The following is a 16,876-nucleotide window of genomic DNA, read 5'->3' as shown; positions in this document are numbered from 1 at the left end:
TAATACACAAAATCCTGTCTGGGGTGGTGCTAGCACCTCCCAAGGCAGGAAACCCTTTGTCCAAACCTCCCTTGTAGGAAGGACTCCCAGCAGCAGGAGGTCAGACTTGTGTCTGTGGTGGCAGCATCCATTTTGTGATGCTGAGGCTCGAGTTAACTTTAACCGGGGTTCACAGTTACATACATGTTGTGTCCCTCTAGAAGGGTGGAATGCTACCCCCGTCACCAGAATTGGCGAGGGGGTAGTATTCCAATTCGTATGACACCTTACTCAACATGTTTTGATAATGTTATACCAAAGTTGGCAATAACCGCAAGGATTATAATGCACTTAAGAGTATATGGTATAGCGTTATCATGGAAACAGCTAAAGGACTTGGTTCCGAAAGCTGCAGACAGGCTCAGCTCATGCTAGAGCACCATCTCACATAATTCCAAGCACTCTGCCTTCAGGATTGATAAGGCCTGCCATAGGAGTGACTGATAGGAGGATATGTGTCCATTTTAGGGTTAGATATAGGGATACTATATCTAAAGCAAAGGGTGATTACACCACCTTGCCCCAGCTGTCGTGCAGCCAGTTGTGTCTGTTTAGATGGCCAGCCAGGGGTGGCATAATACAAGCTTCAGCCCCTGGTAGGTCCTGGGTACACCTATGCCCTGGGTACCTGTAGTACACTTATGCCCTGGGTACCTATAGTACACTGTACAGGGACTGATAAGGTGGCGCAGTACCAATTGGTATGTGCACATAAGGTACATAGTTGTCAATTTTAGAGAGAGCACAGCTAGGCTATGGATCTGATTAGCAGGCCCACAGCCAGGAAAGTAGTAAACCAGTGAAGCAAAAAGCAAAAATCGGGGGTGACCATAGGATTGCAGACCCCACTCTCCTACATACCCCCCCCCCCCCAAACTTAGGGACATTAAACTAACCTTGACCAGGTGAGTCTTCTTGTTCTAAGTGGAAGTACCTTGAGAGACCATCTGCATTGCCATGGTCAGTCCCTGGTCTGTGCTCCACTGTGAAGTCCATCCCCTGTAGGGAAATGGACCACCTAAGAAGTTTGGGGTTTTCACCCTTCATTTGCTTTAGCCATAAGAGGGGCTTATGGTCGATCTGAATCTTGAAGTGAGTGCCAAACAAGTATGGCCTCAACTTCTTCAGGGCCCAAACCACAGCAAAGGCCTCCCTCTCAATAGCTGACCAACGTTTCTCTCTAGGGGTCAGCCTTCTACTTATAAAAGCAATGGGCTGGTTATGACCATCAATATTCAGTTGAGATAGAACAGCTCCCATACCCAACTCAGAAGCATCTGTTTGGACAATGAAAGGTTTGGAGTAGTCTGGACTCTTGAGAATAGGTGCAGTGCACATGGCCTGCTTTAGGTCATCAAATGCCTTTTGACAGCTAACTGTCCACTGAACTTTCTTTGGCATTTTCTTACTTGTCAGGTCATTAAGTGGAGTCACAATGGTTCCATAATTTCTGACAAATTTCCTATAGTAACCAGACAGGCCCAAGAAAGCTCTGACCTGTGTCTGGTTGGTTGGAGGAGCCCAGTCCTTTATGGCCTGTATCTTGCTCTCCAAAGGTTGAACCTGGCCTCCACCTACAAGGTGGCCCAGATATACAACTTGACTCTGCCCTATCTGGCACTTAGTAGCCTTGATAGTGAGGCCTGCCTTTTGCAGGGCCTCCAAAACTTTCCTCAGGTGGATCAGGTGATCCTCCCAGGTGGAGCTAAAGACCGCAATATCATCTAGATATGCTGCACAGAAGTCATCCAGCCCAGAGAGAACTTGGTTCACCAACCTTTGAAAAGTGGCAGGTGCATTTTTCAAACCAAAGGGCATCACCACAAATTGGTAATGACCTCCTGGGGTAGAAAATGCTGTTTTGGCCTTGGCATCCTCAGCTAACCTGATTTGCCAATAACCAGTTGTCAGGTCAAATGTACTCAAGAATTTGGCAGAAGCCAATTTATCTATGAGTTCATCTGCTCTTGGTATTGGATGGGCATCTGTCTTAGTGACAGCATTGAGACCCCTGTAGTCTACACAAAACCTCATCTCTCTCTTACCATCCTGGGAGTGAGGTTTAGGCACTAGAACTACAGGACTAGCCCAAGGGCTCTCTAAGGGTTCAATGACTCCCAATTCCAACATCTTTTGTACTTCTTGTTTTATGCAGTCCCTGACGTGGTCAGGTTGCCTGAAGATTTTACTCTTTATAGGCAGACTGTCACCAGTGTCCACCTTATGGGTGCACCAGTTTGTCTGACTGGGTGTCAGAGAGAACATTTGTCTAAAGGATTGAAGAACTTGTTTGCAATCCTTTTGCTGATGTTCAGAGAGGCTGTCAGAAAAAACCACACCATCTACTGACCCATCATCAGGGTTCTGAGTGAGCAGGTCTGGGAGAGGGTCACTCTCTTTCTCCTGTCCCTCATCTGTAGCCATGAGCAAGCCCATGTCTTCCCTGTTGACAAATACCTTGAGCCTGTTCACATGAAGTACTCTGTGAGGGCTCCTGGGAGTTCCAAGGTCTACCAGGTAGGTGACCTCTCCCTTCTGTTCAATTATAGTATGGGGTCCAGACCATTTGTCTTGGAGAGCTGCTGGGGCACTGGCTCCAACACCCACACCTTCTGTCCAGGCTGGTAAACAGTAAGGACAGCCTTTTGGTCATGCCAAGCTTTTTGCAGTTCTTGGCTGGCCTCAAGGTTTTTAGATGCCTTCTCCATGTACTCTGCCATCCTGGAGCGGAGACCAAGTACATAGTCCACTATGTCTTGCTTAGGCTTTTTGAGAGGCAACTCCCATCCTTCCTTCACAAGACACATGGGTCCTCTTACAGGTTGCCCAAATAGAAGTTCAAAAGGGCTGTCGCCAACCCCCTTCTGTGGGACCTCTCTGTAAGCAAACAAAAGGCAGGGTAAAAGGATGTCCCATCTTCGCCTAAGCTTTTCAGGTAACCCTTTTATCATCCCTTTGAGGGTCTTGTTGAACCTTTCAACAAGCCCATTGCATTGTGGATGATAGGGGGTGGTGAACTTGTAGTTGACACCACACTCCTTCCACATTGCAGTCAAGTATCCTGACATAACGTGTGCACCTCTGTCAGAGACAACCTCCTTAGGAAACCCCACTCTGGAGAATACTCCAAGCAGGGCCCTGGTTACAACAGGAGCTGTAGTGGTCCTAAGGGGAATAGCTTCTGGGTACCTGGTGGCATGATCCACTACCACCAGTATGGATATGTGCCCAGATGCTGTTGGGGGTCCATTGGTCCAACAATGTCAATCCCCACTCTTTCAAAGGGTACCCCCACCACAGGTAGTGGTATAAGGGGGGCCTTTGTGGTGCCACCTGATTTGCCACTGGCTTGGCAGGTGACACATGAGCGACAAAACTCTTTGGTGTCTTCAGACATATGAGGCCAGTGAAAGTGAGGGACAAGCCTGTCCCAAGTCTTGGTCTGGCCTAGGTGACCTGCAAGGGGAATTTTATGGGCCAAGGTAAGAAGGAAACCTCTCAGAGACAAGGGGATGACTAGCCTCCTGGTAGTACCAGGCTTGGGGTCTCTTGCCTCAGAGTAAAGGAGTCCATCATCCCAGTATACCTTGTGGGTACCTGTGGCATTCCCTGCAGCCTCAGCAGCAGCCTGCTGTCTGAGGGGTTCAAGAGATGAACAGTCTAATTGAGCCTGCCTCAAGTCTGCCCTGGAAGGTCCCCCTGTCCCAAGAAACTCAACCTGTTCAGGCTCAAGCTCTTCTAGGACAGTTCCTTATGGGGTCTTTGGGTCAGCCTCCTGAGAGAGCTGATCCTCACCTTGAGGCAGGGGGGAAGTCTCTGCCTTAATCCTACTGCTCTTTCTCTTGGGAAGTGTCTGGTCCATTGTTCCAGGATCCAGCACTAGTTCAGCTGGGCATTTTTTGGCATGTGACCTAGTCACAGCAAGGACATGTGCTGACAAACCTAACATTTCCACATGAGTCCTATACTCCACATCTGACCATAAGGAGGATTCCAAATCATTGCCCAAAAGACAGTCCACTGGGAGGTCTGAACTAACAACAACCCTTTTGAGGCCATTTACCCATCCCCAGGAGAAATTAACAAGTGCCATACTAATGTTGGTAGTGACATTGCTAGCATTGGTCACTAGGTAGTCTGAACCTAGTATTACCTGTCCAGGGTCCACAAATGCTGGTGTCAACATAGTGCGTGCAAAACAGAAAGGGGTGGCTGGACAGGACAATTTAACACAATATCTTACAGGCACGCAGTCTATATGTACTACGTGACCACTGTATTTATATTCCAGAACACATTTATTTTTCTTTTTTTCAGATTCTTAAGGTTTCAAAATACACCGGCACAAACAAAAGACCATCAAGACAGTAGGTTCATATACACGGTATCTACAAAAATACAGATTTACAAATGTACACTATTTACAACTCTCGAGTCAAATGAAACAAATAATAACACACCAAAACAATAAAACATAAAGTGGTTCAATTCAATTGCAGGTTTGAATAGTGCAATACTGATGCAAACAACAAGAAGGAAAGCCAGTCCTTAGAACTATGAACCCAGGGGACAGGCGGGATGAAGGTGGAAATGAGAGCCTGCCTGTCTACCAAAACCTGTGGTCAGATATTTAAGTGGGGTTGCACAGCTAGGGGTCCAAAAAAAGTGGAATTAACTGTGTCCTAGCGGCACCCTTTGAAGTTGCCACAGGGTGGGGTGTCGACGCGTTTCGAACCAGGGTGTTGAAGGTTCTCTTCAGGACAGGGACTGGGGAAAAATGAATCTGTGGAAACATACAGGGTTGGTGTCAGGTTTGTATCTCATAGTACCATTAAAATATATCCTCTGACTCCAACGAAACAAGGGAAAAAATTACCTGCGCACTGGCACGGACGTTGCCGTAGTGTGGGCAATTCTCAGAAAACTCTGCTCGCAATTGATGGATTGATTTTCCCTGATAGAAGTAAGTCCCCCATGCAAACGCTGAGCGCGTGTTTTCATGATTAAATTGCCGGTTTCAAAAACATGAAACTAACACGCTGCCGCCCCTTCCCTTTATTGCAGCGGGCTTCGGTAAAGCTGACATCGTAGCCGGACAGAATTGGATTCTGCTTTCCGTGTGCCTCACAAATTCATTTAACCCCCGGCGCTCAGGTAGGAGCGTTTTCCTTTCCGTGGCTTAGGTGGCTGAGCTTCATTTTTTATAAATAACACACGCGTGTTTTCATGACTAAATTGCCGGTTTCATAAACATGAAACTTACACGTTGCTGCCCCTTTCCTTAGTTGCAGCAGGCTTCGGTAAAGCTGACACCGCAGCCGGACAGAATTGGATTCTGCTTTCCGTGTGCCTCACAAATTCATTTAACCCCCGGCGCTCAGGTAGGAATGTTTTCCTTTCCGTGGCTTAGGTGGATGAGCCTCATTCTTTATAAATAACACGTGCATTTACCCTGGAATTGTTTCCATTTATTTACTTAGCCCACCACATCGGCGCGGCAAGTCATGTGAGCTGCATACCCACCCTGAATGTGTTCCGCAAGGCGGACACTACGGTTTCAGGCCATCCACGTATCACCTGCAGGTATGATCGATGTATGACTGCTCTATTTCTCCACATACAACGAGCTTTCGATTGTGCTGAGTTTTCCTTATATCTCCCTATATGCCTTTTCAGAACTGATTGTTTTCTGAGAATTGCCCACACTACGGCAACGTCCGTGCCAGTGCGCAGGTAATTTTTTCCCTTGTTTCTTTGTAGTCAGAGGATATATTTTAATGGTACTATGAGATACAAACCTGACACCAACCCTGTATGTTTCCAAAGATTCATTTTTCCCCAGTCCCTGTCCTGAAGAGAACCTTCAACACCCTGGTTCGAAACGCGTCGACACCCCACCCTGTGGCAACTTCAAAGGGTGCCGCTAGGACACAATTAATTCCACTTTATTGGACCCCTAGCTGTGCAACCCCACTTAAATATCTGACCACAGGTTTTGGTAGACAGGCAGGCTCTCATTTCCACCTTCATCCCGCCTGTCCCCTGGGTTCATAGTTCTAAGGACTGGCTTTCCTTCTTGTTGTTTGCATCAGTATTGCACTATTCAAACCTGCAATTGAATTGAACCACTTTATGTTTTATTGTTTTGGTGTGTTATTATTTGTTTCGTTTGACTCGAGAGTTGTAAATAGTGTACATTTGTAAATCTGTATTTTTGTAGATACCGTGTATATGAACCTACTGTCTTGATGGTCTTTTGTTTGTGCCGGTGTATTTTGAAACCTTAAGAATCTGAAAAAAATAAAAATAAATGTGTTCTGGAATATAAATACAGTGGTCACGTAGTACATATAGACTGCGTGCCTGTAAGATATTGTGTTAAATTGTCCTGTCCAGCCACCCCTTTCTGTTTTGCATGTTGTAGAGATCCGGGCTGGGTAGATGTAGGATCCAAAACCTTCATTGGTTCACTGGGTGTCAACATAGTGACACTGGCACAGGTGTCCCTGTAGGCCTGAGTCATCTTTCCATTAATTAAAGGTGTTTGCCTGTACTTGCCCAGAGTACTGGGACTTATTGTAGGGGTCAAATCCATGTCCCCAGTACAAACAAGAACAGCCTGAGTAGGTACTCTGACTAGGTCAGAGCCTGCCTCAGATACCAAGGTTAACCCCACTATAGCCTTTTGAGGAACACTACCACTACTAACTGAACTAGGGGTTGCAGGTGCCTTAGGGGCAGTAGTGGTAGTAGCTGGGCCTTTCTTGGTGCACTCACTAAACCAGTGAGTATTACTTTTACAGTATTGGCACCATGGTTTCTTCTGACCATTATTCTTCTTCTTTTGGGAATTCTGGGTCCCATCCTCCTTAGATTGTTGGGGCCCTGTTGAAGACTTCTGGTCATTTTGCTTATTCTCATTACCCTTCTGGTCTGCTTTCTTCTGGCCACCACCCTGGTTCTGGTTCTGCTGCTTGACCCTTGTCCTGACCCATCTGTCTGCCTTCTTTCCCAATTCTTGGGGAGAGGTCAGATCTGAGTCAATAAGGTGCTGATGCAACAACTGATTCTGACAATAACTTAAGATTTGCTCTCTCATAATTAGATTATACAATCCTGTGTAATCAGTAACTTTACTTCCCAGTAACCAGCCTTCAAAAGCCTTAGTGGCACAATCAACAAAGTCAGCCCAATCCTGAGACTGAATTTTCTGGGTGTCTCTGAACAGCATACTGTACTGCTCAGTTGTTAAGCCAAACCCATCAATCAGTGTATTCTTCAGGACTTGGTAATTGTTAGCATCCTCAGCTCTAGTAGTGAGGAGCTTATCTCTACCTTTACCTTCAAAGGAGAGCCACAGTATAGCTGCCCACTGACTCTGGGGGATGCACTGGACAGTGCAGGCCCTCTCCAGAGCAGTCATCCATTTGTGGATGTCATCCCCTTGTTTAAAGGGGGCACTATTTTACTCAGGTGTCTAGTATCAAAACTCCTGTCTTTATCTCTAGGGATAATGCTGCCACCAGTGGGGTCTGCCCCACTCAATGTCTGCTCTCTGGCAAAGGCAAGTCTTTCTTTGGCAAGGGCAAGTTCTTCCCTCTCAATCCTCGGATTGACTTCCCTCATCTTAGCTTCATGCTCCCTTCTCTGAGGGGATGTCATCCCTCTCTGAGAAGATGCCTGAGAGACATGGGTGTGAATAGATCTGTTAGAGCCTCTGGAGAGAGACCTAACTTGTCTATTCCCAAGGTTAAGCCTGCTTGAGGATAGGCCTGGGGCTTCCCCAGTTCCATTCTCATGTATGCTTAAGTTGGCCCTGGTAAGTCTGCTGACTCCTCCCTGACCATGGGTTACCTCACCATCAGATGAGTCTCCATCTTCCTCCACTTCATCAGTTTCAGGGAGATTGGAGTCCTCCTCTAGTGGGGGTATGTCTTCCTCTGTATGGTCAGATGGGCCTGGATTAGAAGCCCTTCTGGCATCAAATGGCTCTAAGAGACCTATCAGGAAGTTAATTGTAGGGTTAGAACCCTGTTTTAGTTTCCTGGAGGTACACAATTGTCATCTCCTGGAAGCTAAGGGCTGCATATCTTGACATGACCTGTGGAGGGTCAACTGCCACCAGGGGAGCCACTGTGTTCTCTCCTGTGGTAGACATGCTTTTCTAGTGAGGTGTACGTGGTGCACTTACCTACACCATGGGTTTACCTACTGATCCCTTGCTAAGAGTTGTAGTCAGAGTGTGCTACTCCCTTTCTACTACAACAGCTGGTTCAGTAGAACTCAGAGTATTTCTAAGCTTGTTATATGTACCTATGGTACCTTATGTGATCTTTCAAATGATATCTCAAGATTATATTTGGTAAAAACAACAGCAAGCCCAAATCCCAACCGCTGCACATCAATGTGAGAAGTTGGCCCGATATATGATGCTCACTAGTTCTAGTGATCACCTTGTATCAGTCCAAACAACCCTTACGGTGATTGGTTGTAAGTCAACCTTATAGACCAGCTATCCTAGTGGTAGCATGGACAAAGCAGTCTTAGGCTAAACTCTTTTGGCATGTGAAGCCAGCTGTTTTACCACATATAACCCATTGAATACCAAGTGAAAGGACACCACACAGGTTGTTATGAAAATAAAACAAGTATTTATTAACTTACATACACCTCTGAACTCTTTATGAGGTCAGAGGGCTAAGCACATGACAAACTCTTAGGAAAAATACGTTTAAGTTGCACGATTTACAATGGTGCCCTAGGGGCACGACAAACCATATACTAAGTAAGTGGAATGTGAAAGTCAATATTAGGAATGGAGCTGTCCAGAGGCTGTAGGATCGCTGGGACCACGCTATACTAACTTGAGGTAGGTAATAGGAGGCCCACGGAACGCGTGTGCAGAGTGTGAACTCACACGCGAGATGCGTACAAACATCTATGAACAGTACAGTTTTAAGAAAAAGGTGAGTACGGACGTCCCTGACTAGATAGGACCAAAACGACTGTGGAACTGGACACTAGGAGAGTCAAGCTACCCTTGAGTACCGAAATGCTCGTGTTACCTCACCCACAGGCTGCGGATGCATAGGTGCCAAGTCGTGTCGGGTTCCGGCGTTGAAGTCTATGGAGCCTGGCGGAAACGATGCTGCAGGCGGTCAGGAGGAAGATGTCCGGTGTGATCCAAGGGTGGATCAGTGAAGAGAAGAACCTGAAAGCAGAGGGGACAATGTTCAAAGTCACTAGCCAGTGACTGGAGTGGAACCAGGAGAGGAACCAGATGTCGTGTCGTCGTCGCGATCAGGTGAAGGTGGACGCTTGTCTCTGCAGTAAGCATGGGCGAATCTCGCGAATCTCGCGTTCGCGAATTTTGCGGATTTGCGAACTCGCAATCCGCAAAATCCGCGAATTCTCGCGAATTTTTTTTTTTGTGTGTTTGCGCGGGTTTCTGCCAGTTCGCGAGGGTTTTGTACAATGTCGCAAATTGCGAACTTACCTGTCGGGTCGCAAGTTTCGCGAACTTGTTGTTTCTACGTGTCCAGCCTGTTTGGGACACTCTTCTTCATCACTGCCACTCTCTGTCACCACTGCCACTCTCTGACTACTCATGCCACCCTCTGGCCCACCCATGCCACCCTCTGTTTCATCACAGCACCCTCTGGTTGTCCAGTCGGTGTACATTATTGTGGCAACGCAAGCACACCTTCCCTGCCTCAAGTGACCTGAATTAATTTGGGGCTGATTAATGTGTCACAGAATATTTTTTTAGCTGGCACCTGCTTCCTTAGTGCTTCCTGATTAGTGAACTTTTGCACTTGCTAAGTGCTTTCATTGTTGCAAAATTAGTTACAACACCTGCCCTGCCCCAACTGACAATAATGAATTAGGGGCTGATTAATGGATTTGAACTGCCAGCCTGGCTCCTGCTTGTCTCCCTTAGCTGTAATTCAGGACCTTTGTGGCATATGTGTAACTATTCTGAGGTTCAGAGCAGGGTCACATAATAGTTGCAACTGGCAACTGAACTCTGGAGGGGCCCCTCAGCAAGCACTACAGGAAATGGCTACTAATGATGAGCCTGAACTTTTGAACCTGGTAAGTAGTTACTTTCAGTTTGCTAAAATCGTATTTCTGCAATTTTGCACTTATTCGCGGGGCGCGAACTCACGCGAACAGTGCGAGCAGTGCGAGCAAAATCCGCTGCTCGCGGATTTGCGGATTTTGCGGGAGATTCGCGAATCTCGCGGATTGCGAATTTCCCGAAAATCCGCAAAATCCGCGAGCGAAACGGATTTTCCGCCCATGCCTACTCTGCAGCCACGTGGACCAGGTGGTGTCTTCGACGACCAGGATGGAGGCACGAGCTGTCCCACGTAGGCTCTTGCTGTCGGCGGTGTCGGCTTCGGATTCGGCGTCAACAGGCCTTGGCAAAGGCAACCCACGCGGTGAGTGGAAACGGCGTCTGGAGTGGACCAGGAGGGTCCGGGGTGCTCCTCTTTTGGAAGGGAGCAAGGGCCAGTCTGGAGCAACCAGACCAGCAGTGAAGTTGTTGGGTTTCGTCATCTAGGAGGTCACAAGCCAGCCGGCAAGTGACCAGACAACGCGTCGAGCAGCAAACAGGCAGAAGGGCCCCACACAGATCTCGTGGATGCTGGAGGGCTGGTCTTCGGTGCAGGAGCTGCTCGGGGTCGGGGCTTCTCAGTCCCCAAAGCACTTGGACGAGGATACCTCTGAAGTCGTACTGGATCAAAGTGTTGCTTCTTTCAAGATGGCCGGTCCCACGTGTCTCGTCGCACCAACGGATCTCAGCTGTGCTGCAGATGTAGGTAGAGTGATGTAAATAATTAATTTACTCTCTTAATTTCTATGCAGGTAAGTACTTAATCAATAATAACTCAATCGGAATGAAGGAAAACAGAGTCCGTGGTGTAAGAGTTTCTAAGGGTTTTATTCCTCATAAAGGAATCAGGATATCATGTTCTGACCACCACACAGGATGTCAGAAGGGATAGATGAGCGCGCCCGCGTTTATTGACAATACATAGCTTATATACTTGATTAACATCATAATGTTCAATGTAAGAGGCGTAGCAGCTGAGAGAAGACAAGATAACAGTATACACGTGGTGCTAATACATCATCAAGAGGCGTAAACTAGGCGTGAACTAGGGTGTGTGCTAGAAAACGTCACTGATAGGTGACGCAAGTGGGTGGCACCAAGGGGTGGTGCTAACAGAATGTTGCAATGTCAGCAGAAATCGGAAGCTTGGATGCGCGCGCAGCTGCATGACGTGTGATAGACGGGGTGCAGGGGACTTGACATTTACACTGACGGAAAGAGACAGAAGTCTGGCATGTCAGATCAACTTGTGCTTCTATCATATCTGATATCTGATGTTTAGGAACTAAGCTATCTGGGCAGAAAGGTCTCTAGAGCAGAAGCTATTCTATACTTGCTGTGAGTGCGTGTATAAGCGCCTGAGTGTCTGTATGAGAAGCGTGGGGGCATGGGGCCTTCCATGGAAGCATGGCAACAGAGGCTATGAATTACTTGCATAAAGACAGGTCGGCCCTTTAGCCCTGTAGCTGAGGAAGGATGTTTACTGAAGCTAGCAGGCTGGAATGTATCTTCGGGGAGGAAAACAGATAACTCGAAGGTTATAGTCAATCTTGGCAGGCAGCAGGCTGAGCTGAGCACGGAGGGCCGCGCTAGAAGTAAGTCAGAGTTCACGGGTACGGGGGCTGCTTGGGCAGAGGCCCTCGCAGTCAGAAGCCAGAGAAGAGGCTCGGTGGCAGAGATTCAGGGCCTACTTTCAGCCAGGCTGAAAAACGTAGGAGTACACTTCAAAAAGACGTTGGCATAGCATACTTAGGAACGGACCATCAAACCCATTCATGGTGGGTCTGAAAGAGGACAAGTTAACGTTGGACGCAAATGTATTTGCGTCTTCATAGCTGGTACAGGAGGGAAGTTACATGCACTTTTAACTCGTACATGGAGTCGGTGGGGTACTCGCTAGGGAACACAACATGACCATAAAATTTATATTACCTCAAGAGGTCGGAGAGGTCTGGGAATCCGGGTCTCGTCGGGCTCTGAAGTCTGGATCCGGGAAGGAAGACAACAAAGTAAAGCCGCTGGACGCTGATGGTGCCTGCTTGTGCAGGGTGGACACTCCTTGCCCACAAGGGAGATTTCTTCAGTCTTCTGTGGAGCAGAACGTTGAAGTCCAGAGTTTCTTCTTGTAAAGTTCTTCAGGATAATCTAATTTGGAATGGGACCAGCTCCTACCTTTATCCGGCTAAAGGGGGCTGTACTACGACTAGGTCCCTCCTCTGGGTGGGACCAGGAAGGGGGGTGGTTACACCCCCTATCCTTTGTCCGGTCTTGCGCCAGCTCTGGGGCTGGAGTGCCCCAGGAACTGGTTTAGGCCGGTGTATGCACAGGGACACCTTGTGTGCCCCAGGCATGTCTCATTCCTTTCAGCCCTGTCCTACCTAATACACAAAATCCTGTCTGGGGTGGTGCTAGCACCTCCCAAGGCAGGAAACCCTTTGTCCAAACCTCCCTCGCTGGAAGGACTCCCAGCAGCAGGAGGTCAGACTTGTGTCTGTGGTGGCAGCATCCATTTTGTGATGCTGAGGCTCGAGTTAACTTTAACCGGGGTTCTTAGTTACATACATGTCGTGTCCCTCTAGAAGGGTGGAATGCTACCCCCGTCGCCAGAATTGGCGAGGGGGTAGTATTCCAATTCGTAGGACACCTTACTCGACATGTTTTGATAATGTTATACCAAAGTTGGCAATAACCGCGAGGATTATAATGCACTTAAGAGTATATGGTATAACGTTATCTTGGAAACAGCTAAAGGACTTGGTTCCGAAAGCTGCAGACAGGCACAGCTCATGCTAGAGCACCATCTCATATAATCCCAAGCACTCGGCCTTCTGGATTGATAAGGCCTGCCATAGGAGTGACTGATAGGAGGATATGTGTCCATTTTAGGGTTAGATATAGGGATACTATATCTAAAGCAAAGGGTGATTACACCACCTTGCCCCAGCTGTCGTGCAGCCAGTTGTGTCTGTTTAGATGGCCAGCCAGGGGTGGCATAATACATGCTTCAGCCCCTGGTAGGCCCTGGGTACACCTATGCCCTGGGTATCTATAGTACACTGTACAGGGACTGATAAGGTGGCCCAGTACCAATTGGTAGATGCACCTAAGGTACATGGTTGTCAATTTTAGAGAGAGCACAGCTAGGCTGTGGGTCTGATTAGCAGGCCCACAGCCAGGGAAGTCTTAAACCAGTGAAGCAAAAAGCGAAAATCGGGGGATGACCATAGGATTGCAGGCCCCACTCTCCTACAGGCGCGTCGAGTGGAACAAAGCAGAAGGGCCCCACGCAGATCTTGTGAGAGTTGGAGGGCTGGTCCTTGGTGCAAATGTAGCTCGGTGGTGGGGCTTCTCAAGACCCCAAGCACAGCGATAAGGGTACCTCAGGGGCTGCGCAGTCAGCTTCTCGTGGACGTTTCAAGAGGTCCGGTCCCAAGTCTCAGATCGCCTCCACTCGTCTCAGTTTAGCAGGGACTGTGGATCGGGCTGTTAGATGTCTGGGAGTCTGGTTCTGGGCTCCGGCAGGAGGCGGCGGCAAAGCAGTCGTTGATTGCTGGATGGTGCCTGTGTTCACAGGGTGGCCACTCCTTGGCCACAAGGGAGATTCTTCAGTCTTCTGAGCAGCAGAACGTCGAAGGTCCAGAGTTTCTTCTTCTTGAAGTCGAATTTCAGGGTAATCTCCCGTCTTGGGTCTTAGCTCCTACTTTTAAACTAATTCTAAGGGCTACACTACCTACTAGGTCCCTCATATGGGTGGGACCAGGAAGGGGGGTGGTTACACCCCCTTTCCTTTGTCCAGTTTCGCGCCAGAGTTTGGGCTGGGGTGCCCCAGCACTGGTTTGAACTGGCCGATGCACGGGGACACCTTGTGTGCCCCGGGCATGTCTGATTCTATTCAGCCATACCTAACCAGATACACAAAATCCTGTCTGGGGTGGTGCTAGCAACTCCCAAGGCAGGAAACCCTTTGTCCAAGCCTCCCTCGCTGGAAGAACTCCCAGCAGCAGGAGGTCAGACTTGTGTCTGGGGTGGCAGCATCCATTTTGTGATGCTGAAGCTCTGTTTAACTTTAACCGGGGTTCAGGTTCTGTACATGTCGTGTCCCTCTAGAAGGGTGGAATGCTACCCCCGTCGCCAGAATTGGCGAGGGGGTAGTATTCCAATTGGTATGACACCTTACTCGACATGTTTTGATAATGTCAAACCAGAGTTAGCATTTGACCGCAAGGTTCATAGTGCACTTAAGGGTATATGGTATGACGCTATCAGGAAACAGCTAAAGGACATGGTTCCGAAAGCTGCAGACAGGCTCAGCTCATGCTAGAGCACCATCTCACACATAACCAAGCACTCTGCCTCCAGGATTGATAAGGCCTGCCATAGGAGTGACATTGGTTACTGTGTGTCCTTGTATAGGTTAGATATAGAGATACTACACCTAAAGCAAAGGGTGATTACACCACCTTGCCCCAGCTGAGTGATCAGCCAGTTGTGTCAAATAGTAAGGCCAGGTCAGGGGTGGCACAATACGTGCTGCAGCCCCTGGTAGGCCTTGGATGCACCTATGCCCTGGGTACCTAGGGTACACTGTACAGGGGCTCACAAGGTGATCCATGTTCCAAATGGTATGTACCTAGAGTACATGGAGTCCATTTTAACAGCGAGAGCAGAGGGCCTGGGGTCCTGAATAGCAGGGTCCCAGGTCAACTAAGTCGAAAACCAGCTAAACACTAGGCAAAAAGTTGGGGGTAACCATAGTCAGATGTCCATCTTCCTACATTACCCACAACTTTCAAGGTGCTTTGTTTCTCTTTCTAGTGGGATGATAGTGAAGGCATTGGGGTTGACCTTGCTCGTTGATGCTTGTACTACCAAGCATTCTGGAGTCTGATGCTGTGTTAGGAAAGTCGGATAGCCTGTGGCAGGGCGGTGGGGGCTCGCTAGCTGTCTAGTAACTGGTGGTCCGAAATAGGGCTTTGCCCATATGTTAGGAAGAAGTCTGTGAGGGCCTCATTGAAAGGTAGTAGGGGCTCAGTATTAGCTTGTCCAGGTTGGAGGACCTCGGTGAAAACATTGGTATTCACTTTCATAGTGGGCAATTGGAGGTCAAGAACCTGAGCTGCACTCGACATACCTCCTGCAAAAAAGGCCTTTTCTTGAGTATCCAGCATAGGTGGAGAAACAGCCCAGGATATGGAGAAGTATCCTATACACTGGCATCCTGTGGTTCATCATACTAGTTTCCTTAATATAGGGTTGAGAAAATCCATTCCCTTCACCTTAACAGTAATTATTGGAATCTGTGGAAAATAGATTGCGAATAATCTGGGCCCTTCCATGAGGCAAGGGAAATGTATCAGAGTACAATGGCTTAGGAGAGATCTGCGGCCCAGTGGGATATTGGCACAGCCTCTGTCAAAGTCGAAGCAGGCTCAGCATAGAGGACACTATTGGTTGCTCTTAGTCGTCCGGTGTCGACCTAATCGGTGTTAATGCTCCAGGGCCTAGCCTTGGTTCTGGCGCCAAGACCGAAATTAGCACCAAAGACCGGTGCAGGATCCATAACGGGTTAAGAGGTTGGACAACCATGTATAATTGCCTGTAGTATTGACCGTAACCGTGTGTTTTTGTGTGTGTCTATTTCATGTGTTCGCAGGTGTGTCAATATTGTTTGCAGATGTACATATATGCATAACCTCCATGTGTGCCTGTACTATTGGTTGTCAGTGTAGCCCGTGTAACATATAGGCTTTTAGAATGCTTTTATTTGGTGCTGGACAGTAGAAAAGAAACTGCCATGCTCGTTAGTTAAACAGCATCTTTCGCTAAAAGAGTTTGTAAACAAGACATAGATTTTAGCAAACACAAATCACTTATAAACACTTCTAACTAAAGAACAGGTATTGGTGTTCATTTTGTTTTGGATTTCTGGAATTTACAGCTAAGTCCATAAGTGTTAGGTGAAGAAATACATTTTGTAATCGGTCATATTCATACTATCCAAATCTTGCTTACATGGGGCTACAGTGATAGCCTACCCTTGTAACAACTGGGCTTATACAGCAAATATTTAATTGGTGTCTTGTATAGTTTCAGAGTAAGCAAGTAAAACCTGAAAGACATACTAATTCATAACCGAGTTTGCTGTAATTTGGCTATTGAGCCATATTTGGGGGTCAAGCTGTCAATAATAAAAATAAATTAAATTAGCAAACAGATTAATTATTTACCGTACAAGCCAGTGCTTCCTCTGCTACGGTGCTGGACAGGCTACAACACTGAAGTGTGCCCGTATGGTCGGTAAGGTCCACTAACAATTCAAAGCTAGTAACCACAGATTTCGGCCCTGAAGACATGTCATTGCAGAAACTATATGGGCACGTGTTTGACTCATCATTAATAATATATCGGCATCTTGAACTGAAAAGAGAATGACAAATGAAATAATTATTTTCGTCATTGCACAGCACATAGGCTATAACATTAATTTCATCATCATGGTTCGCACTACAGGTAATACAGTTCAAGTATGCAATGGGAGAAGTACCTACTAACATGTTCTCCGTTCACACATACAATAATTAGAATTTATTACTACCATTTTAACGAGTTTGTTGAAGCTAACGTATGGTATTCCACTTCCGGGAAACTTCCATGAGGTGAAGTATGGGAGCACCACTCAACTTCCAGTGCCAAGTGCAACAGATTAACAATGAGAAA

General features: G+C 47.5%; 1 protein-coding gene across 1 annotated transcript in view; it reads right to left on the bottom strand.

The window, feature by feature from the left end:
• The window catches only part of MEIOB (meiosis specific with OB-fold), a 546,591-nt gene that overhangs the window by 141,581 nt on the left and 388,134 nt on the right, over nt 1-16,876 (bottom strand). Inside the window, exon 10 of the mRNA XM_086939725.1 lies at nt 16,387-16,576. Within this exon, the coding sequence (XP_086795851.1) occupies nt 16,387-16,576 (190 nt within the window). The remainder of the gene's footprint in view (nt 1-16,386; nt 16,577-16,876) is intronic.

Source organism: Lissotriton vulgaris, chromosome 10 (genome assembly GCF_964263255.1).
Source record: "Lissotriton vulgaris chromosome 10, aLisVul1.2, whole genome shotgun sequence".
NCBI lineage: Eukaryota > Metazoa > Chordata > Amphibia > Caudata > Salamandridae > Lissotriton > Lissotriton vulgaris.
The sequence above is the reverse complement of the archived record's forward strand: the minus strand, read 5'-3'. Positions and strand labels throughout refer to the sequence as shown.